Source organism: Nyctibius grandis, chromosome 17 (genome assembly GCF_013368605.1).
Source record: "Nyctibius grandis isolate bNycGra1 chromosome 17, bNycGra1.pri, whole genome shotgun sequence".
NCBI lineage: Eukaryota > Metazoa > Chordata > Aves > Nyctibiiformes > Nyctibiidae > Nyctibius > Nyctibius grandis.
This window is the reverse complement of record NC_090674.1, coordinates 1242741-1263694: the sequence shown is the minus strand read 5'-3', so window position 1 is coordinate 1263694 and position 20954 is coordinate 1242741. Positions and strand designations below refer to the sequence as shown.

The following is a 20954-nucleotide window of genomic DNA, read 5'->3' as shown; positions in this document are numbered from 1 at the left end:
CTCCAGCCCTGCCAGCACCAGGGGCCTAATTAATATTTCTAACCGAGCAGCACATGAACACGAAGCGTCATTAAATCCCCAGGCCAAAGCTACAGGGACTTCTGCCACCCCCAGTAATTCTAAAGCAAGACACGAACGCACTCACACAACCCTCCCGTTATGGGCTCAACATGGCAAAGATTAAGCACTCGCAGAACAAACCTGACATCTCTCAGGATTATTCACCCCCAGCACAGGACATGCGGTCCCGATGCCACTGAACCGCGTTGCTCCTCCTGCAGGAACCCGAGCGGCTCCTGCGGGATCCCGGCTGCGAATCCCAACGCTCTCAGCACACAGGATCACAGAATCATCACAGACTGGTTTGGGTTGGAGGGACCTTAAAGCCCATCCAGTTCCAACCCCCCTGCCACGGGCAGGGACACCTTCCACCAGACCAGGTTGCTCCAACCTGGCCTTGAACACTGCCAGGGAGGGGGCAGCCACAGCTTCTCTGGGCAACCTGGGCCAGGGTCTCACCACCCTCACAGCAAAGAATTTCTTCCCCATATCTCATCTCAATCTCCCCTCTTGCAGTTTAAAACCGTTCCCCCTCGTCCTGTCACTCCATGCCCTTGTAAAAAGTCCCTCTCCAGCTTTCCTGTAGCCCCTTCAGGTACTGGAAGGTGCTAGAAGGTCTCCCCGGAGCCTTCCCTTCTCCAGGCTGAACAGCCCCAGCTCTCTCAGCCTGTCTCCAGAGCAGAGGGGCTCCAGCCCTCTGAGCATCTCCGTGGCCTCCTCTGGACTCGCTCCAACAGCTCCGTGTCCTTCTTCTGTTGGGGCCCCAGAGCTGGACGCAGCACTGCAGGGGGGGTCTCACGAGAGCGGAGCAGAGGGGCAGAATCCCCTCCCTCGCCCTGCTGGCCACGCTGCTGGGGATGCAGCCCAGGACACCGTTGGCTTTCTGGGCTGCCAGCGCACGTTGCCGGCTCATGGTGAGCTTCTCATCACCCATCACCCCCAAGTCCTTCTCCTCACGGCTGCTCTCAACCCATTCTCCTCCCAACCTGTATTTCTCCTTGGGATTGCCCCAACCCACATGCAGGACCTTGCACTTGGCCTTGTTGAACTTCATGTGGTTCTCACAGGCCCAGCTCTCCAGCCTGTCAACATCCCTCTGGATGGCATCGCTTGACCAGTGGTCACTGGTGTCCACTTGGACATTGAGCCGTTGACTGTAACTCTTTGAATGCGACCACCCAGCCAGTTCCTTATCAACTGAGTGGTCCATCCATCATCTCCTCCTCACCCCTTTCCCATCTCGTTTTGCTGGTTAAGACAGCGAGGTCTGAGCGGGCACAGGAGTGGGATCATCAGGTTAAATACTATTTAAGTGCTAGGGAAGCCCAGGGGTTTCAGTGGTCATGACATCGAGCGGCCATACAGCACTTTGGGGACTCATGGACAGCGGTTTTTGAGCAAAACCCCAACTCCTGCCCCACCTGGAGCATCACAAGATGACACGGAGAAGCCAGGGGAGTCAACGCTCGCTTACCTGGTACTTCGACCGTCAGAGACTTCTCCCGGGTCTGCAGCCTGTACACCAGCATGTAAGCGTTGCGGGAGCAGTGCGTCCCCTTCCCGCACTTGGGCTTCCGAGTTTGGGATTTCGAAGGTTCCGCTGCGGCACAGAAAGCAGAACGTTAACGAACACACGAGCTCGCTCCCCGACCCTTCGTTAGCGGGACGAGCTTGCCACCTAGCCGGCTTCCCTCTCCCCGCTGCGCCTTGCCAGGCTGCTTTGTGCCAAGCGCTGGGCTTGGCATGAGGCGAAATTGTATCCCAAAGACAGACCCAAATCCCTCCAGCATTTCAAATTCAAAGGGACTAAAATTAGGAGCCTGCTCTGAACCGCCCTCTCCAAGAGCCTTTCTTCTCTCCCCAATTAAACCTCACCGAGCCAACAGCGGCTCTTGCAAAAACATCCTTGTTCTCCTCTTGTTCTGCTGCCCTGACACCAAACAACAGAGTCAAATCCTCAGGGAAGAAAAATCTTATTTACAGGTGCTTGTGTTTGAAAAAACACGCGGCATTCGGTCGGGCGACAAAGCTTTTGGGGAGCGAACGGCCGCGGGGACGGTCACTGCGGAGCAGCCGGTGGCGCGATGTAAACTCGTGTTGCAAGAGAGAGATTGCCAGGCAAGGAAAAAAACACTTATCTACAGCTGCAGCTTCAAAAAACCAACATTTTTACTTAAAAAAAAAATAAAGGAACAACCCTCCGTAGGTTAAACTCTAAACAGAACATGGAAATATTAAGGAAAGCGTCTGTCTGTCCCAAATTCTGGAAAAATCCACGTGCCTCTCCCGCTGCACCGTCCTGGGGACTTCCTACACGCTCTTTATTTGCATTTTCTCCAAATATTTCCTAAATCGTTCCCATCTGCGCGGCCAGGCCGCGGGCCTCTCCCCACAGCAGACCTCTGCCCTACGTTACCGACCTTCTCCTGCTGCCGCGTGCGTTTGTAACGAAGAGGAGCCTCAGTTTTGCTTGGAGTAGGCAAATAACATCCCCACTTGATAAATATATTAAGGTTCCCAGCTTCCAGAAGCTTCTAAACACGCTTTATTTATATTCTCACAGCCTCATCTTTCAGCAAAAATGCTTCCTTGGGGTTAAGCACAAACCTTTGCAGCATCGAGGCTGCCGCGGTTTATTTGCATCTTATTTTGCTACGCTGGGTAACTCGGGAGATTAAAAAGAAAGGCTGAAAAAACCCTCTTTTATTTCCTTTCGGGGTTTATTTTTCTGTCATACACCACTAGGTGTCCAGCCAGCTTCACGATTCGGTTGCGAGCAAGCGGTTGGTCAAATGTTAACAGGGCGACAAAGCTGCCTGGGCGGCAGCCGGCGTTTGTGCACGTCGCAATGAAATGCAAGAGGGTGTTTACTAACAAGAGAGCTGGAAATAAAGCAGCATCACGCAGATGTGTGGAGGAGAGGCAGGGGAAGGCCCCGTGCCTGCTCGAGGGCATGCTCAGGCTGACGTGGCTTTACAACAAACGAAGGGAGCGACTACAAGATGTAGTTGAGCGTGACTTTTCATTAAGCCGTTAGTTAAGGACACTTAAGAAGAAAGGTGACATTTCAGCAGGGTGAGGGAGGGGATTCTGCCCCTCTGCTCCGCTCTCGTGAGACCCCCCCTGCAGTGCTGCGTCCAGCTCTGGGGCCCCAACAGAAGAAGGACACGGAGCTGTTGGAGCGAGTCCAGAGGAGGCCACGGAGATGCTCAGAGGGCTGGAGCCCCTCTGCTCTGGAGACAGGCTGAGAGAGCTGGGGCTGTTCAGCCTGGAGAAGAGAAGGCTCCGGGGAGACCTTCTAGCACCTTCCAGTACCTGAAGGGGCTACAGGAAAGCTGGAGAGGGACTTTTGACAAGGGCATGGAGTGACAGGACAAGGAGGGACGGTTTTAAACTGAAAGAGGGGAGATTGAGATGAGATATTGGGAAGAAATTCTTTGCTGTGAGGGTGGTGAGACCCTGGCCCAGGTTGCCCAGAGAAGCTGTGGCTGCCCCCTCCCTGGCAGTGTTCAAGGCCAGGTTGGATGGGGCTGGGAGCAACCTGGTCTGGTGGAAGGTGTCCCTGCCTGTGGCAGGGGGTTGGAACTGGATGGGCTTTAAGGTCCCTTCCAACCAAAACCAGTCTGTGATTCTATGATTCTATGATTCATAAAGTCCAACTGCAGCAGAGCACGAGCATCCTGGTGGGCCAGCACTTCTGGGACTGCATCACTTGCATTATAAGTGAAATTTCTAGCATTAACTTCCCCCTTTTCCCATACCACGGAGCATCCTGCGCTAAAAAACACCGAGCGACTGCAAATCCGAGCACTCAAAATGCCAGTTTAATGCTGAACCACACCTATATATTGCCTGCAGACTCAGAAACCTGCAGGTCCAGCCTCAGCCCAAGCTCTCCAAGAAATGAAGATCCAGGGAACGGGGTTATCTGGGCAGGACCAGGACACCAGCACAAGACGAGCCGACAGCAGAACAGCAAAGCGCAAAGGAGAGGTAAAAAGTGCAAAGAAAAAAGGCAGTTTTGGCTTCCAAGCCATTATTTGGAGCAAAATTTTTTACGGAGAGTCTTTACCACCTCCAAATAAAACACCTCAGTGGAAATAAAACCATCATGTGTTAAGGAAACTGAAAGTCATCTTGTTATCTGCTCCTAGGCCTCCTCTCGCACACCGGCCAAGGAAGCGGCGACTTGCCTGTTTCATCCCGATAGGCAACTGCTGCCCGAGTTATCAGCGTCTGATCTGCCACGGGGCAGGCAAGAGAAATATTAGAGCAGAGGAACTGATCACGGGGTGTGCAATGAAGAAAATCTGGCTGCAATTAACAGAGCTGCCGTGTCACACGTTGCTCCTAAGATGTGACAGCACACGTAGGAGCGTTTTAAGAGTAACAGGGCCTCCACGTGCTCAGCCTCCGTGTTTTGGGCGAAAAAAAAAAGAGTTATTTGAAAAGGGCACTCACAACTTAAAGGTTTTACCTAGATCTTCCTCAATCCCCAACTGCAGTTTCTTCCCCTCCATCTTTTCTATGTCCTCGTCGTTAAACTTGTACCACTCGCCCGTCTGCGGATCCTTCACGTGGGCGATGTAGTGCCCGGAGTAGGCGCTCACGCCTCGGTGTATGAGGACGGCGCTGAGCTCGTACACGTAGATGCCATCTGGAAGGAAAGCGGTGGTTAGGTAGAGCTCTGGATGAAACAGCACAGATGTTTTCTCTCCTAGAGCTTCATGTTTTTGCAAGGCAGCGGATAAAGACTGCACCTGAACTTGCATCTCTTCAAGACCTCGCTAAGTAGGTTGTGGCTTCCACAACCAGTTATTTGAAACGTGGGCTGCAAACAACCCTCGACGTAATCTCCCATCAAAAAGGGGATTCAGAGGAGAGCTCCCCTCACCTGCTGGGTAAAGTTACCGAAAGACAGCACACAAAACTCACTTTTTTGTTCCATAAAAGGCTCCATGTCAAGCAGCTCGGAGAAGCCGATGTAGGTGTTGAGTTTTTTCTTATGGCCAGTTTGTCTGTGCGGAGGCAAAGCTCGGGTTCAGAGACAGCAGTAACAGCTCACATCTCGAAAGAACTCCCCTCGAAACCCACCGAGCATCCCCAGAGAAGCTCACTGCCAGGGAGGGGGCAGCCACAGCTGCTCTGGGCAACCTGGGCCAGGGTCTCACCACCCTCACAGCAAAGAATTTCTTCCTCAGATCTCATCTCAGTCTCCCCTCTTGCAGTTTAAAACTGTTCCCCCTCGTCCTGTCACTCCGTGCCTTTGTAAAAAGCCCCTCTCCAGCTTTCCTGTAGCCCCTTCAGGCACTGGAAGGTGCTAGAAGGTCTCCCCGGAGCCTTCTCTCCTCCAGGCTGAACAGCCCCAACTCTCTCAGCCCCAAAGAGCTCAGGGAGCTCCCTCTTTCCCAGCACACGCTCCAGCCTTACCTGTCGAACACGAAACGCATGAGCTGCAGGTTGAGTGTGCAGGGAAGACTCAGCAGCCTGATCTTCCTCGTGGCGTTCTGCTTACTCTGACACGTTTCGCAAAAATAACGATTGTCCCCTTCTAATTTTTCTTCCTGAGCAGGGAGAGGAGGAGGAAAGAAAGGTCTTTGAGAACAAGTTATCACTGAAAAGTCACAGAATCAATGAGGTTGGAAGAGCCCTCTGGGCTCATCGAGTCCAACCATTGCCCTGACACCACCATGGCAACTAGACCAGGGCACTAAGTGCCATGGCCAGGCTTTTCTTAAACCCCTCCAGAGATGGTGACTCCACCACCTCCCTGGGCAGCCCCTTCCAATGGCTAATGACCCTTGCTGAGAAGAAATGCTTCCTAGTGTCCAACCTGACCCTCCCATGGCCAAGCTTGAGGCTGTGTCCTCTTGTCCTATCGCTGGTTGCCTGGGAGAAGAGGCCGACTCCCACTGTGCTACACCCTCCCTTCAGGTAGTTGTAGACTGCACTAAGGTCACCTCTGAGCCTCCTCTTCTCCAGGCTAAACACCCCCAGCTCCCTCAGCCGTTCCTCGGAGGTCAGACCAGTCAACCAGACCGAGCTACTCGACGGCACGGAAGTTATTTTAACCATTGATGTCTCTACTCAGATGCTTTGCAAAACCATCTCTCGGTTAAATTAAAAACACACGTTAATAAATGCACTTTACAGCACGGCCACAGCGGGCTGCTCTCACTTGAAGGGAAATTTTAGACCGGATCAAGCCCTGCTTGCAGGTCGCTTACAGCGCTGCCAGGTTTGCTCTCCACTTGACTGCCTCGGTTTAAAAAAAATAAAGCAAATAATTAAATTGCCCTTTTACGAGCTCACATGGACCAAGTTAATGTAAAGCCACATTTTAGCCTGGAAACTACAACCCTCATGCGCTCAGCCAAAGAAACAGCACCTCCTCAGAGTCACCGTCCACGCCTAAGTAGATCCAAGGGCAGGGTTAGGCCAGAGGAGGGCTCTGACTGCCCTAACCAAGGTCACGGGGCTGTTTCATGTGAAGGAGGAGCAGACAAACCTGAAGTTCACCGTTCTGGGGTTTGACGGCGCGCACACAAACCAGTCTTTTCTCATAGCAGCCCTTCCGCAAGCGGAGTGACCGGTTTGCTGAGCGCATCAGCTGCTCGGGTACAGTCACCTCTCAGTTAGTTCTGCCCCAAATATTTTGAGTCGAATCCACACCTCAAACCTTTAACGTGCTGGATGTTAAGATCTAGGTAAATTTTCAAGTCGAATTAAAAGCACTTGCAGGTGTTCCTGCAGCTATCCCCAGCCCTCCCCAGTATTTTTGAGAGCATGTTTTAGAACAGGGAATGTCTCCTGTTGCTGTGCTGATGAGCACTGACCTAGAGAACACTAAACCCAGCCATTCTCCTGGTGCTACCCACGACAAAGCACGCAGGGACTTTTTTATCAGACTTCAGGGACATTTTCCCCAACTTTACTGGGAAAGTATTTTGACTAAACACGCAACTTTCAAGTGCTTTTTAAAGCCATAACACGTGCATGTGCTCTGGTCCGGAGACACCCCTCACTCCCTGACTTCCCAATCCTCATTTTCTGTGTCTGCAGAAAAAAACCCACATTTCCTTTTGCATGAAGCTCACGGAGACAACTCAGTCGCTTCGCTCCGCTACCACCCTCCAAGGCTGTTAATTGAAGGAAGGAATTAAACCACCTTGCTGAGAATAGCAGGATTCAATAAACAAGGAGCTCGTACCTTAAGAAATTCCGTTATACAGTCTGTCAGCTGCTTGTGCCCTTGGATGTTTAACTCCAGCTCGTAAAATTTTGACACGAGTTTGGACTCCCTGCCACACTGGTTGCAGCTAGGATTGAAAAAAAGACAAACACACATGAGGTCAGTTCACTGGTTCACATCTCTGAACTCCCCAGCCACCAGTAAACTATTCCCTGAGCTATAAAAACCAGGAGAAAATGTTGTTTGAGTCAGAATTAATGTGGTTCGCTCCTCTACACCACGAACACAGAATCACAGAATCAATCAGGTTGGAAGAGCCCTCTGGGATCATCGAGTCCAACCATTGCCCTGACACCACCATGGCAACTAGACCAGGGCACTAAGTGCCATGGCCAGGCTTTTCTTAAACCCCTCCAGAGATGGTGACTCCACCACCTCCCTGGGCAGCCCCTTCCAATGGCTAATGACCCTTGCTGAGAAGAAATGCTTCCTCATGTCCAACCTGAACCTCCCCTGGCCAAGCCTGAGGCTGTGTCCTCTTGTCCTATCGCTGGTTGCCTGGGAGAAGAGGCCGACTCCCACTGCGCTACAACCTCCCTTCAGGTAGTTGTAGACTGCACTAAGGTCACCTCTGAGCCTCCTCTTCTCCAGGCTAAACACCCCCAGCTCCCTCAGCCGTTCCCCGTAGGTCAGACCCTCCAGACCCTTCACCAGCTTGGTCACCCTCCTCTGGACTCACTAGAACACGCCGCAAAAAGGGGGTAACAGGGTAATAGTATTTTCTGGCTGCAGGGTTTTACGTTCCATTAACTCGCTTGCAGGTTTAACTGGTAAATTTTCATTAAGGGATTAAAATCAGCTGCAAAACTGCACCAACCCCCCCCCAAAAAAACATCAGAAAACTGAGAAGCTAAAAAATTCATTACAAAATGTTTCGGCAGAAGCTTACCTGCCTGCTCCAGTTGTGAGGAGGGATATTCCCCCCCCCCCCTCAACTTCTCCTAAAACATTTAAATATTTACAGAAAGGTTCCACCCAAAGACCAAACACTTACACGGTGACATAGGCGTACTCTCCACAGAACTGCTTTTGCACTATGTTGCGAACATCTGGGTTTTTCTGTTTGGATAAAGTATCTTCCAGCAGTGACATGAAGAGCTTGGAAAACTCCTGGGCATCCTACAAGAGAAAGTCAAGCCCGTTAACGATCCGCCACAGCACAAAGCTTCATCACAACCTTGTCACTAATTTACTGCAAATTACCCGGAGCCCTACACCGAGGCTTCGACGTGCACTGAATAAAAAAAGAGCAGTTGGGAGGACTAAAAAGAGGAATTTGCTTAAAAAGGAGCACGAGGCCCCAGCGTGAGACCACGGCGTGAGCTCAGCCTGGCTCCTGGCCAGCCACGCTGGGTGGTTTGACTTCTGCCCCACGCCTCGCAGGGCTCTGGAAGAATAAAAACCCTCCTGCAGAGCTTTCTGCCCCGTTAATGCTCGTCTTGGAAAGCTCAGCACGCAACACAAGCCGTGCCTGCTCGCGTTATAGGTGAGAAGGAAAATAAAACCACCCCAAAAATGAGCTGCCCTCTGAATTTGTCCCCTCCTGCAAGGCTCGAGAGCTTCCCCACACTCATCTCAGGGCTTTCCTCTCCCATCCTCGCTCTCCCCTTCCGAAAACAAACGGGCTTTGGCCTCTCCCAGCTGTCCTTTAGTATCACCGCTCGGCAGCGACCGCTTCCTTCCCCTCCCGCATCCTCCCAAGGAAACGCACGCCGGCGCTCGGGCTCTTCCACCAACCACCTCCCCTCTTACTTCTCAAAGAGTATTTTCAAGCCGTGCCCTTCTCCTGAGCTCTCTTCAGCTTCGGCCACGGCCCTGCAGGACTCATCTGCTGTGCTCACCCCTCTCTAACCCTGCTCACCCCTCTCTAACCGTGCTTCCTCTGCCCCACACGCTCACGTTGGACCTTGGCTGGCTCTTGGTGACCCAACCAAATGTCTTCTCGCCCTGTGAAAGCCCTTCAACCCCCACTGAACCACCCACCATGAAGTATTTCCCTGCCCTGGGAGGAGCCGGTGGTGCTTTGTGGGGGTGGACGGTGCTGGGCACTGCGCGGTGCGGAGCTGGTGGGCAAGGGAGAAGGAGCTTTTTGCTCTTGTGCCCAGAAAGCACCTGCGAAAGGACCTTCATGGCAGCTTTGGCTCCCACCCTGCATGGTGCCGGGGTCGAGCAGGCACTAACAACACTCCCTGTCCCCATCCCATCGCTCCCTGAGCTCCTCCTCGTCTCCCTGGGCTCCTCCTGGTCTCCCACACCCACGGGAAGGGCCCTGAGCACCATTTCTCTCTTTGTGTTTGTACTGAGCAGCACCCAAAGATGGGATTCCACCTCAGAGATGCTAAAATAACACAAAAGGGCAGTTTCACGCCGCTTTAAGGAAGGAAATTACTCGCCTCCAACCTACCTGCTGCTGCCCCGTGTCCAAGCCCAGCGCCTTGACAAACCCCGAGGGGTCGATGTAGCGCCTTTTGCTGTTCTGCAGCAGGGCGAACAAGTACTGGAGGTGTTCACAGATGGTCTGAGGCTCGTAGTCTGTGAAAAACAACCTAAGTTACGGCAAGTAATTCAAGGCAAGAGAGAATTGTTCCAAGCAATTCGCTCGTTCTTTCTTTGTACGGGTCGATTCAATGATTAGAAATGCTATTTTTTAAAGATGTTTTAAAATATCGTGAGAACCGAAGAGGTTCATGTCAGCGATGAAGTCCCAGCGCACGTCAAATATCATAGAATATAAGTAAAACATATGATAGACTAAAAATATATAAATATATGTCAAATATACGTCAAATATCATAGAATCAAGGTTGAAAAAGACCCTTAAGATCATCGAGCGCAACAATAATTATCCCCCAGTGCCTGGCACGAGCTGCGAGCGCACAGTTTAAGCAGCGTGCGCCGATCACCCCGTAGCAACGGCTTCTTTTTCACCCTAAACGGTGAGATGTCATTTAAAAATACCATAAAAACGGGAACAGAAGAGATCAGGCAGCTGCCCTGACCCAGGGTGCACCTATAGCGCCGTGTCAGGCATCAAGGGACGTCACCCGAGGCCGTCGCGTCGGCTGTGAAGGCGACTTGGAGCCCGATTTATACCAGGGACCTAAATTTTCGCCCTCCCATGGGATGAGTGCGGCTCCGCAGCAGCACAGATCAGCCCCAACCCATGGGCTTCCACGCCCAGCTCTATTATTATGCTGGGAACCAGTTTGGGAAGCAACAAAGCCAAATGGGATTTTTCAATTGGATCGGATCACTCCAATTTAAGAACTAACTTGGGTGTTTGCTGCTAAAAGCCAAGTGATGGACTCCAAAACTCAACAACAACGGCGCGGAGACTGGAAGAGCGGTCATAGCTTCACCCATCGATTCCCCTGATAAACCTTCTCCCAAAGCTGAAGCCAGAGTGTAAAATTTTAGGAGAAATGAGCAAAACCACAGAATCACAGAATCAACCAGGTTGGAAGAGCCCTCTGGGATCATCGAGTCCAACCGTTGCCCTGACACCACCATGGCAACTAGACCAGGGCACTAAGTGCCATGGCCAGGCTTTTCTTAAACACCTCCAGAGATGGTGACTCCACCACCTCTCTGGGCAGCCCCTTCCAATGGCTAATGACCCATTCTGAGAAGAAATGCTTCCTCATGTCCAACCTGAACCTCCCCTGGCCAAGCTTGAGGCTGTGTCCTCTTGTCCTATCGCTGGTTGCCTGGGAGAAGAGGCCGACTCCCACTGCGCTACAACCTCCCTTCAGGTAGTTGTAGACTGCACTAAGGTCACCTCTGAGCCTCCTCTTCTCCAGGCTAAACAACCCCAGCTCCATCAGCCATTCCTCATAGGTCAGACCCTCCAGACCCTTCCCCAGCTTGGTCGCCCTCCTCTGCACTCGCTCCAACACCTCAACATCTCTCTTGAAGTGCGGGGCCCAGAACTGGACACAGGATTCAAGGTGCGGCCTCACCAGTGCCGAGTACAGAGGGACGATCACTTCCCCAGACCGGCTGGCTACACTATTCCTGATAGAGGCCAGGATGCCATTGGCCTTCTTGGCCACCTGGGCACACTGCTGGAACCGCTCCTGTCCGCAGCTTCCACCCACCTTTGTCTTTGGGGATGTCCTCGGCGCCCGCGCGCTCGCTGCGGGCGCTGGGACACAAGTAGAGGGCTTGCCGGAGCTCCAAGTTAAGAAACCACATCTGCAAGAAAGTGTTGACGTAGCACGTGGCGCCGAGGTTCGTCAAGCCCACGAACGCGTTCTGGTGTAAGAGAGAAAGGAAGAGGCGTCACTCGGAGGAGCAAGAGGAAATCCAGCAGCTGGGGCGGCTTTTTAGGGCTGTTTATCAGGAAAACGCCGCTCCGGCATCGTACAAACAGCTGCACCCCAAACTTCCCGGCTATGGGGGGACACGAGGTGTCACCTCCCCTCATCCCCATCTTCCCCTGGGGACCGGGGAGAGCAGGGGATGGTTTTGGGGTGGGGGGTTACCTTCTTGCGGCGCTCGCAGTTGGGGTCGTCGATGTTGTGGAAGCTGTTCTCGTCTATCTCGCCCAGCCAGACGTGCTCCCCGATGCCCACCAGGCAGTTGGGGTTCCCCCGGCAGTTCCTCCTGTAGGACCAGCACCCGGCCCAACCGTCACCCCCGCGGAAGGGACGGGTGACTGTGGGGGATGAGGACAACACGGGGGACCCCCCCAGAGTGAATGGGGTGGGACAGGGGTCCCCCACACCCCCCAAAAATGATGGTTATGGACAAACAAGGAGATGGAGAACCCCAGGGAAGAGTACAGGGCCCTGGGGGAGGGCCCCTGCATCTTCAGAGCCAGGCAAGAAGAAGGGTCTCCCACAACCCCGAGGGGTTCCCCTATATCTGGGGAGCCAGGCAAGGAGAAGGGTCCCCCACAACCCCTAGGTGGGTCCCCTATATGTGAAGAGCCAGGCAAGGAGACATGTCCCCCACAACCCGGGGGGGGTCCCCTGTATCTGAGGAACCAGGCAAGGAGAAGGGTCCCCCACAACCCCGGGGCGTTCCCCTATATCTGAGGAACCAGGCAGGGAGTGCCCCAAGCCCGGGGAATGGGGGTCCCAAAGAAGGGAATGGGAAGGGTCCCCATCGACCCTGAGGGCCCCAGAAAGCGCGTGGTGCTTCCCCACCCTCACGGGAGGGAGGACGAACGTGGCTTCCCCCCCCCAACCCTGTGGGGAGAGAACGGGGGAGCCCCCAGACCCCAAATACGAGGGTGGGGGAGGTTTGGGGTGCCCTGAGGGACCCGGGGCGGGGGCGGAGGGGAGATGGCCCGGGGGTGCCGGGGCGGGGGGGTCCCGGCGGTACCGGCAGGCGCCGCGCTGGCAGGGCTCCAGCCCGACGCGGTAGGCCGCTTCGATGTGCTCCTGCGCCACCGCCTCGGGCGGCACCGTCTCGGTCCAACGCCACGCCGCCTTCTCCAGCTGCAGCCGCGGTGCCATGGCCGCCACAGCCCCCCCCTGCTCCCACCCGGGCCTGCCCCGGGCCTACCCCGGCCCGGCCCGGTCCGGTCCCACCCAGCCCCTCCCGTCGTCGTCGCCGCCGCCACCGTCAGGGCCTGTGACGCCACAAGCGCGACGCGCTGACGGTGCCGGGCCGCGACGGGCGACGCGCCCGGGGGCGGGGCCTGCGCGCGGGGGGCGGGACCAGTGTGCGTGGGACCAGTGTGCGTGGGACCAGTGTGCGTGGGGGCGGGAGCGCCGCGCCTGGGGGCGGGGCCTGTGGCCCTGGGGGCGGGAGCGACGTTCCTGGGCGTGGGGCCGACAGTGCTGGGGGCGGGGCGGGCTGGGGGCGGGGCCTGCACCCGTGGGGGCGGGGCCTGCGCGCCTGGAGACGGGATCAATGCTCTGTGGGCGGGGACTGAGCGCCTGGGGGCGGGGCTGACATTCCTGGGGGCGGGGCCTGCACCCGTGGGGGCGGGGCCTGCGCGTCTTGGGACAGGACCGGCGTTCCTGGGGGCGGGGCCTGAACGCCTGGGGGCGGGGCCTGTGTCCCTGGGGGTGGGGTCAGACGTTTCTGGGGGCGGGGCCTGTCCATATGGGGGCGGGACTGATGTGTTTGGGGGCGTGGTCAATGCCCCTGGGGGCGGGGCCTGTGCCCCTGGGGGCGGGGCCTGCCCCCCCCGCGCAGGGGTCCCGTCCCCCCGTCCCCCCCCACGCACCAGCCGCTCGTTCTCTCTCTCCTTTAATCGCTGTCCTCGGGGGGTCCCCGCCAGCGCCCCACTGTCCCCCCCCCCGTCCCCCGCGTCCCCACCCCGGCGGCCCGGCCGCCCCGTGACAGTTCCGGGGGGGCCGGTAATGGAGGGGGGGGTGTGTGTAAACATGGGTGGGGGTCCCGGCCCCCTCCCCCCCCCGAAGCACCGTTTCCTCCTGGCTTGGTTTGGTTTTTTTGGAAAATAATAAAATGGGCCAAATTCCCCCCAAAAGCTCAGGGGGGGTTAGGGGGGGCAGGGGGCGGCCGGGGCCCCCCCCACGGCGCCGTGCCGCAGGTCGATGGGGTGGCGGGGGGCTCCGGCGGGCGCCAGCACCAGCCCCCGCACGCACCCGCTGATGCCCGACGGGAACTTGCCGGCCGTGAGGCTGCGGGGGTCCGGGGCGCCGCCTGCGGGGGGACACGGGGGCACCGCGGGGACACCGCGGGGCCGCTGTCACCTGCCCACGGCCAGCCCGCGGCCCGGCAGGTGGCCCCACCCCACATCCCACCCCACATCCCACCTCGTGTCTCATCTCACGTCCATCCCATGTCCCATCCCATGTCCCAACTCACACCCCATCCCATGTCCATCCCGTGTCCCATCATGTGTCCCATCCCATGTCCTACCCCATGTCCCATCCCATGTCCCACCTGTGTCCCACCTCACGTCCCATCCCATGTCCATCCCATGTCCCACCCATGTCCCATCCCATGTCCACCCCATAGCCCACCATGTGTCCCACCTTGTGTCCCACCCCATGTCCCACCCCGTGTCCCACCCCGTGTCCCATCCCCTGTCCCACCCCGTGTCCCACCCCGTGTCCCACCTCACGTCCCATCCCATGTTCTACCCCCTGTCCCACCCCGTGTCCCCCGGGTGCCACCGTACCCACGTAGACGCTGCCCTCGGTGTTGGCCATGACGTTGGCTCCTGGTGACTCCCCGCTCACCGGCTCCTCCCCGTCCACCTGCAGCCACCCGCGCCGGCCCTCTCTGCACGGCACCCATCAGCATCCGCACCCTGACCCCCACCCTGACCCCCCACCCTGACCCCCACCCACCTCGTCACCGTCACCCGGTGCCACTCGCCGTCGTTGATGGGGTCTTCAGACACGATGGTGGCCTCACCGCTGCCCAGCTGGTAGCTGCAGGGGTGACGTGGGCTCAGCACAGGGGCACCCTGGGGTGGCATGGGGCACCCCGGGGTGACACTGGGTGCCCCCGCTCACCTGAACACCAGGTGCCCGTCCTTCAAGCCGAGGCCAACGAAGTCTTTGGCTTTGCCACCCTCACCGGGCTCCTGCGGGCACACTGGGGCGATGAGTGGGGTGGGGGGCACCCTGACCCCCACCCTAAGGGGGGCTCAGCACCCAGGTCCCCTCCCCGGTGGTGTCCCCCCCACCCCGCTCACCGCCCCGTGCCACAGCAGCAGCCCCTCGGCGCTGCCCGTCCGCAGCTCCAGCTCGATGGTCTCGGGCGCCTCGGGGGGGCTGCAAGGAGAGGGCGACGGTTCGGTGGGGGCAGCACCCCGGGGTGGCACAGCACCCCGGGAAGGGTGCAATGGTGCAATGGGTGCAGCACCCCGGGAAGGGTCCAATGCCCACCCTGGGAAGGCTGCAGCACCCTGGGAGGGTGCAATGGGTGCAGCACCCGGGAAGGGTGCAACGCCATGATGGGTGCCATGCTGTGATGGGTGCCACGCTGCAATGGGTGCAATGCTGCAGTCGGGGTGCAACACTGTGATGGGTGCCATGCTGCAGTCAGGGTGCCATGCAGCACTGGGTGCAACACCTGCTATGGGTGCCATGCTGCGATGGGTGCAATGGATGCAACACTGCATTGGGTGCCATGCTGCTGTGGGTGCCATGCTGCTGTGGGTGCAAGACTGTGTTGGGTGCCATGCTGCAGGAAGGGTGCAACACCATAAGAAGGGTGCCATGGTGCTATGGGTGCCACGCTGTGGGTGCAAGGCTGCATGCAGGGTGCTACGCTGTGGTGGGTGGGTGCAACACCATGGGAAAGGTGCTGTGGTGCTCTGGGTGCCACGCTGCGGGCAGGGTGCCCTGCTGCGATGGGTGTCACGGTGCAATAGGTGCTACAGGGTGATGGGTGCCATGCTGCAGGCAGGGTGCCATGGTTCTATGGGTGCCCTGCTGTGATGGGTGCCAGGCTGTGGGCAGGGTGCGGTGCCGCGGGAGGGCGGGTGCAGCCCCCAGCCCAGGGTGCCCCGGGCCGGTGTCACTCACCCGCGGGGGAAGAGGTGCCCGGGCAGGGCCAGGAAGGAGCCGTCGCCGTCCCCAAGCGCGACACTGAACTGTCCGGGGGCGTCTGGGGGGGGGCGAGGGGGGGTGAGAGGGGGGCACGCCCCCCGCCACGCCCACCGCATGGCTTTGGGTGCCAAAGGGGGACAGTGGGTGCCAAAGGGGGACAATGGGTGCCAGCACCTACCGCCACCGCCGCTGCCCTCCTGCCAGTCCTGCTCCAGCTCGGCCGGCGCCACGCCTGCGGGGACAGGGCGGAGGGGTGGGGTGGCGGGGCCCCGAGTGACCCCAGGGGCCCTGAGTGTTCCCGAGTGTCCCCAGGTGTCCCTGAGTGTCCCCAGGTGTCCCCAAGTGTCCCCAAGCGTCCCTGGGTGTCCCTGAGTGTCCCCGAGTGTCCCTGAATCTCCCCAAGTGTCCCCAGGTGTCCCCGAGTGTCCCCAGGTGTCCCCGTGTGTCCCCAGCCATCCCTGAGTGTCACCAGCTGTCCCCAAGTGTCCCAAGGTGTCCTGGAGTGTCCCCAGGTGTCCCTGAATGTCCCAAGTGTCCCCGAGTGTCCCACATGTCCCCAGGTGTCCCCAAGTGTCCTCAGGTGTCCCTGAGTCTCCCCAGCTGTCCCCAAGTGTCCCTAATGTCCCAAGGTGTCCTGGAGTGCCCCCGAGTCTCCCCAGGTGTCACCAAGTGTCCCCAGGTATCTCTGAGTTTCCCCAAGTGTCCCCGAGTCTCCCTAAGTGTCCCCAGCCATCCCCGAGTGACCCCAGTGGCCCTGAGTGTCCCCGAGTCTCCCCAAGTGTCCCCCAGCATCCCCAGCTGTCCCCAAGTGTCTCCAAATGTCCCAAGGTGTCCTGGAGTGCCCCTGAGTCTCCTCAGGTGTCCTCAAGTCTCCCCAGGTGTCTCTGAGTGTCCCCAAGTGTCCCCGTGTGTCCCCAGCCATCCCCGAGTGTCACCAGCTGTCCCCGAGTGTCTCCAAGTGTCCCAAGGTGTCCTGGAGTGTCCCCAGGTGTCCCCAGGTGTCCCTGAGTCTCCCCAGCTGTCCCCAAGTGTCCCCAGGTGTCCCCGAGTTTCCCCAGGTGTCCCTGGGTGTCCCACATGTCCCCAGGTGTCCCCATGTGTCCCACATGTCCCCACATGTCCCCCGGGTGTCCCCGGTGTCCCCACTCACGGTGCTGGCAGGAGGCCCCGCCGTAGCCGGGGGGGCAGCGGCAGGCGGTGCCCACGCAGGTGCCCCCGTGCAGGCAGGGCTGGCGGCGCTGGCACCCGCCCGCCTCCCGCTCACAGCGCGGCCCTGGGGACACGGGGGTGACACGGGGACACGGCACATCACACACACGTGGATGCACACACGTGTGAACTGCAGGGCACACGTGCACGCCAACCACACACACCGCACACGCGTGCACAGCACACGTGCATCTGCAGCACACACGCACGCTCAGGGCACGTGCTGGCACGCACAGCACACACGTACGCACGGCACACACGCACATGCCACACGTGCACACGCTGTGCATGCAGGCACTGTACATATGCAGACATGCACCATGAACGCATCGCACATGAGCACATGCACATACAGCTCACACGCATGCACTGTGCACACATGCACACATGCACGTGCAGCGCACACACGCACACATGCGCTGTGCACACATGCACAGCACATATGCACATACGCACGCATGCACCATGCACGCCTGCACAGCACACACGCACATGCGTGTGCAGCGCACACCATGCATGCATGGATAGGACATATGCACACACGCATATGCAGCGCACACCATGCATGTATGCACACTGCACATGCATTCACGCACACGCAGCTCACATGTGTGCACCGTGCATGCATGCACAGCACATGCACACATACACCGTGCATGCCTGTACAGCACACACGCAGCACACACATATGCACAGCACACGTGCACACGCACATGCAGCGCACATGCATGTGCCACGCACACACAGCACACACGCATGTGCAGCGCACACCATGCACGCGTGGATAGTACATATGCACACATGCACGAGCAGCACACACCATGCATGTATGCACACACACGCAGCTCACATATGCGCACTGTGCACGCATGCAAAGCACATATGCACACATGAATGCGCAGCGCACACATGCACAGCACCCATGCACAGTGCATGTACAGCACACACGCCTGCACAGCACAAGTGCACACACATGCACTGTGCATGCTTAGCACATATGCACACATGAACACGCAGCACACATGTATGTACAGCACACACGCATGTGCATGCACACGCACTGCGCACGTGTGCACCCATCCCCCCAGCAATCCCCCCAGCCCCCCCAGAACACCCCCCCCACCTCCCCCCGCCCCCCACACGCGTGCCCAGGCGTGTCCCGCACTCACCCGTGTAGCCGGGCGGGCAGAGGCAGTGGTGTGGGGGGGTGGCACCGGGCAGGGGCAGGCAGCGCCCGCCGTGCAGGCAGGCCTGGGGCGGGCACGGTGCCCCCCGCCCGCACTGCCCCACGCCGCGGCTCCGCACGAAGCTGTAGGGCAGGTCCACGCGCTTCCCATTCACCGTCACCTGCGGGGACACCCGGGTCACCCCCTGTCCCCCCCCGGTCACCCCCTGTCCCCCCCCAGGGCACGCAGGGGGCAGGGGGGGCTCACCTGGCCGATGCAGCCGCGGAAGGAGGCGTTGGCAGGGGGGCGCAGGGGGGGCTCGGTGCCCCCCAGGTACAGCGGCGTGTGCAGGTTGAGGCCCTGGCTCTTGCCGGGTGACGAGCGTGTCACCGGGGTGCCATCGTCCACCGTGAGTGTCCCGTCCTTGTGCACCCGCTCGGCCGTCACCCGGTGCCACTGCCCGAGCGCCACCGGCTCGGGGCTGCGCAGCACGGCCGGGCCTGCGGGGACGGGGTGGTGGCACCGTGGGGGGACGCACTGGGGGGTGCTGGGGGACCCCGGGGGTGGCAGGGGACCCCAGTGGTGACAAGGGATGCCGGTGACGTCAGGGGATGCCAGTGGTGACAGGGGACCCCAGCGATGCTTGGGGACCCCAGTGGTGACAGGGGACCCTGGTGGTGACTGGGGACCCCAGTGGTGATAGGTGACCCGGTGACATCAGGGGACCCCAGTGGTGACAGGGGACCCTGGTGACATCAGGGGATGCCAGTGGTGACAGGGGACCCCAGTGGTGACTGGGGACCCCGGTGTCATCAGGGGTCCCCAGTGGTGACATGGAGCCCTGGTGACATCAGGGGACCCCAGTGGTGACATGGGACCTCAGTGATACTTGGGGACCCCAGTGGTGACAGGGGACTCCAGTGACACCAGGGGACCCCAGTGGTGACAGGGGACTGCAGTGGTGACTGGGGACCCCAGTGATGCTCAGGGACCCCAGTGGTGACAGGGGACCCTGCTGACATCAGGGGATGCCAGAGGTGACAGGGGACCCCAGTGGTGACAGGGGACCCTGGTGATGCTTGGGGTCCCCAGTGGTGACATGGAGCCCTGGTGACATCAGGGGACCCCAGTGGTGACATGGGACCTCAGTGATGCTCAGGGTCCCCAGTGGTGACAGAGGACCCCAGTGACACCAGGGGACCCCAGTGGTGACAGGGGACCCCGGTGATATCAGGGGACCCAACTGATGCCTCTGGATCCTGGCAGCATCTGAGGACCCAAGTGACGCCAGGGGACCCCAGTGCTGTGACAGTGATGCTTGGGGACACTGGCAGTGCCCGGGGACACAGGTGATCCCAGTGACACCAAGGGACCCCAGTGACACCAGGGCACGCTGGTAACATTTGGGGACCCTGGGGATGCCAGGGGACCCTGGCACTGCCTGGTGATGCCAGTGACACCAAGGGACCACCCTGATGTGATGCTGGGTGACCCAAGTGACACCAGGGGACCCCAGTGATGCCAACAGACTCTGGTGACACATGGGGACCCCGATGATGCCAGTGGACCCCAGTAATGCCAGGCCACCCCACCTATACCTGAGGTCCCCAGTGCCACCAGCCCCCGCCGTGGTGCCACCAGGACCCCCGTCACCGTGCCAGCCTACCTGAGCCCAGCTCGTAGCGGAACTCGAGGTGGCCACCGGCCATGGCCAAGGCCACAAAGTCCTCGACGGGGGCGGCTTTGCCCGCGCTGAAGAGCAGGAGCCCGTCGGGTGCCAGCGGCAGGAACTCGGCCTCCACCCGCAGCTCGTGGTGGACGTTGGTGAGGGGCGGGTAGGACACGAAGGCGCCCTCCTCGCCGAAGGATGGCACGCTCACCGCCTCGCCTGTGGCACGCCGGGTCAGTGCCCGGCTGGTGGGACCCCGTCCTGCGTCCCCGTGGCACCCATCTCCCCAGGGTGGGACCTGATCCTCCATCCCCATGGTGGGACCTGATTCTCCATCCCCGTGGTGCCCATCTCCTCACGGTGGGACCCAAACCTCTATCCCCATGGCACCCATCTCCCCAGGGTGGGACCCAAACCTCCATCCCCATGGTGCCCATCTCCCCAGGGTGGGACCCAAACCTCCATCCTCATTGCACTTGTCTCCCCAGGGTGGTCCCCAGCCCTGTGCCTGGGTCCCCAGGGTGACACCCAGCCCCACACCCATCTCCCTAGGGCGGGCCTCAGCCTGTGTCCCCAGGGCGGTCCCCAATCCCCAATTCTCATCGTGTCCATCTCCCTGGGGTGGCACCCAATGGCCCATCTCCATCATGTCCATGATGCCCATCTCCCCACATGGTGCCTAATCCCATGTCCCCATCATGCCTGTGTCCCCAGGGTGGTCCCCACACCATGCCCACGTCCCCAGGGTGCTCCCAGCTCCATGCTTATGTCCTCAGGGTGGTCCCCACCCCATGTCCATCTCCCTGGGGTGATCCCCACACCATGTCCATGTCCCCAGGGTGGTCCCGAGCCGTGTCCCCATCTCCCTGGGGTGGTCCTCACCCCATGTTTGTGTCCCCAGGGTGGCCTGAACCCCATGCCCACCTCCATGGGGTAGTCTCCACCCCATGCCCATGTCCCCAGGGTGGTCCCCAGCCATGTCCCCATGTCCCCAGGGTGGTCCCAGCCCCAGGCTCATGTCCTCAGGGTGGTCCCCACCCCATGTCCATCTCCTTGGGGTGGTCCCCATGCCACGCCCCTGTCCCCAGGGTGTTCCCCACCCCATGTCCATCTCC

At 59.2% G+C, this 20954-nt stretch overlaps 2 protein-coding genes across 4 annotated transcripts in view; both read right to left on the bottom strand.

Moving 5' to 3' along the window:
* Window positions 1-12855, bottom strand: part of USP48 (ubiquitin specific peptidase 48) — a 38848-nt gene extending 25993 nt beyond the window's left edge. For all 3 annotated transcript variants that reach the window (XR_011049399.1, XM_068414552.1, XM_068414553.1), the window contains exons 1-10: window positions 12641-12855; window positions 11797-11917; window positions 11410-11566; window positions 9717-9844; window positions 8307-8431; window positions 7271-7379; window positions 5491-5624; window positions 4996-5078; window positions 4538-4717; window positions 1535-1660 (exon numbers count right to left, since the gene is read on the bottom strand). Coding sequence is in view for 2 of the 3 variants with exons in the window: in XM_068414552.1 (XP_068270653.1) it covers window positions 1535-1660; window positions 4538-4717; window positions 4996-5078; window positions 5491-5624; window positions 7271-7379; window positions 8307-8431; window positions 9717-9844; window positions 11410-11566; window positions 11797-11917; window positions 12641-12774 (1297 nt within the window). In the remaining variant the exon portion in view is untranslated. The remainder of the gene's footprint in view (window positions 1-1534; window positions 1661-4537; window positions 4718-4995; window positions 5079-5490; window positions 5625-7270; window positions 7380-8306; window positions 8432-9716; window positions 9845-11409; window positions 11567-11796; window positions 11918-12640) is intronic.
* A 648-nt stretch (window positions 12856-13503) lies between these two features.
* Window positions 13504-20954, bottom strand: part of HSPG2 (heparan sulfate proteoglycan 2) — a 46049-nt gene continuing 38598 nt past the window's right edge. Inside the window, exons 76-86 of the mRNA XM_068415079.1 lie at window positions 19837-20058; window positions 18438-18670; window positions 18174-18351; window positions 16946-17068; window positions 15974-16027; window positions 15772-15853; window positions 14937-15015; window positions 14755-14825; window positions 14587-14670; window positions 14415-14518; window positions 13504-13933 (exon numbers count right to left, since the gene is read on the bottom strand). Of these exons, the coding sequence (XP_068271180.1) occupies window positions 13770-13933; window positions 14415-14518; window positions 14587-14670; window positions 14755-14825; window positions 14937-15015; window positions 15772-15853; window positions 15974-16027; window positions 16946-17068; window positions 18174-18351; window positions 18438-18670; window positions 19837-20058 (1394 nt within the window). The 3' untranslated portion in view covers window positions 13504-13769. The remainder of the gene's footprint in view (window positions 13934-14414; window positions 14519-14586; window positions 14671-14754; window positions 14826-14936; window positions 15016-15771; window positions 15854-15973; window positions 16028-16945; window positions 17069-18173; window positions 18352-18437; window positions 18671-19836; window positions 20059-20954) is intronic.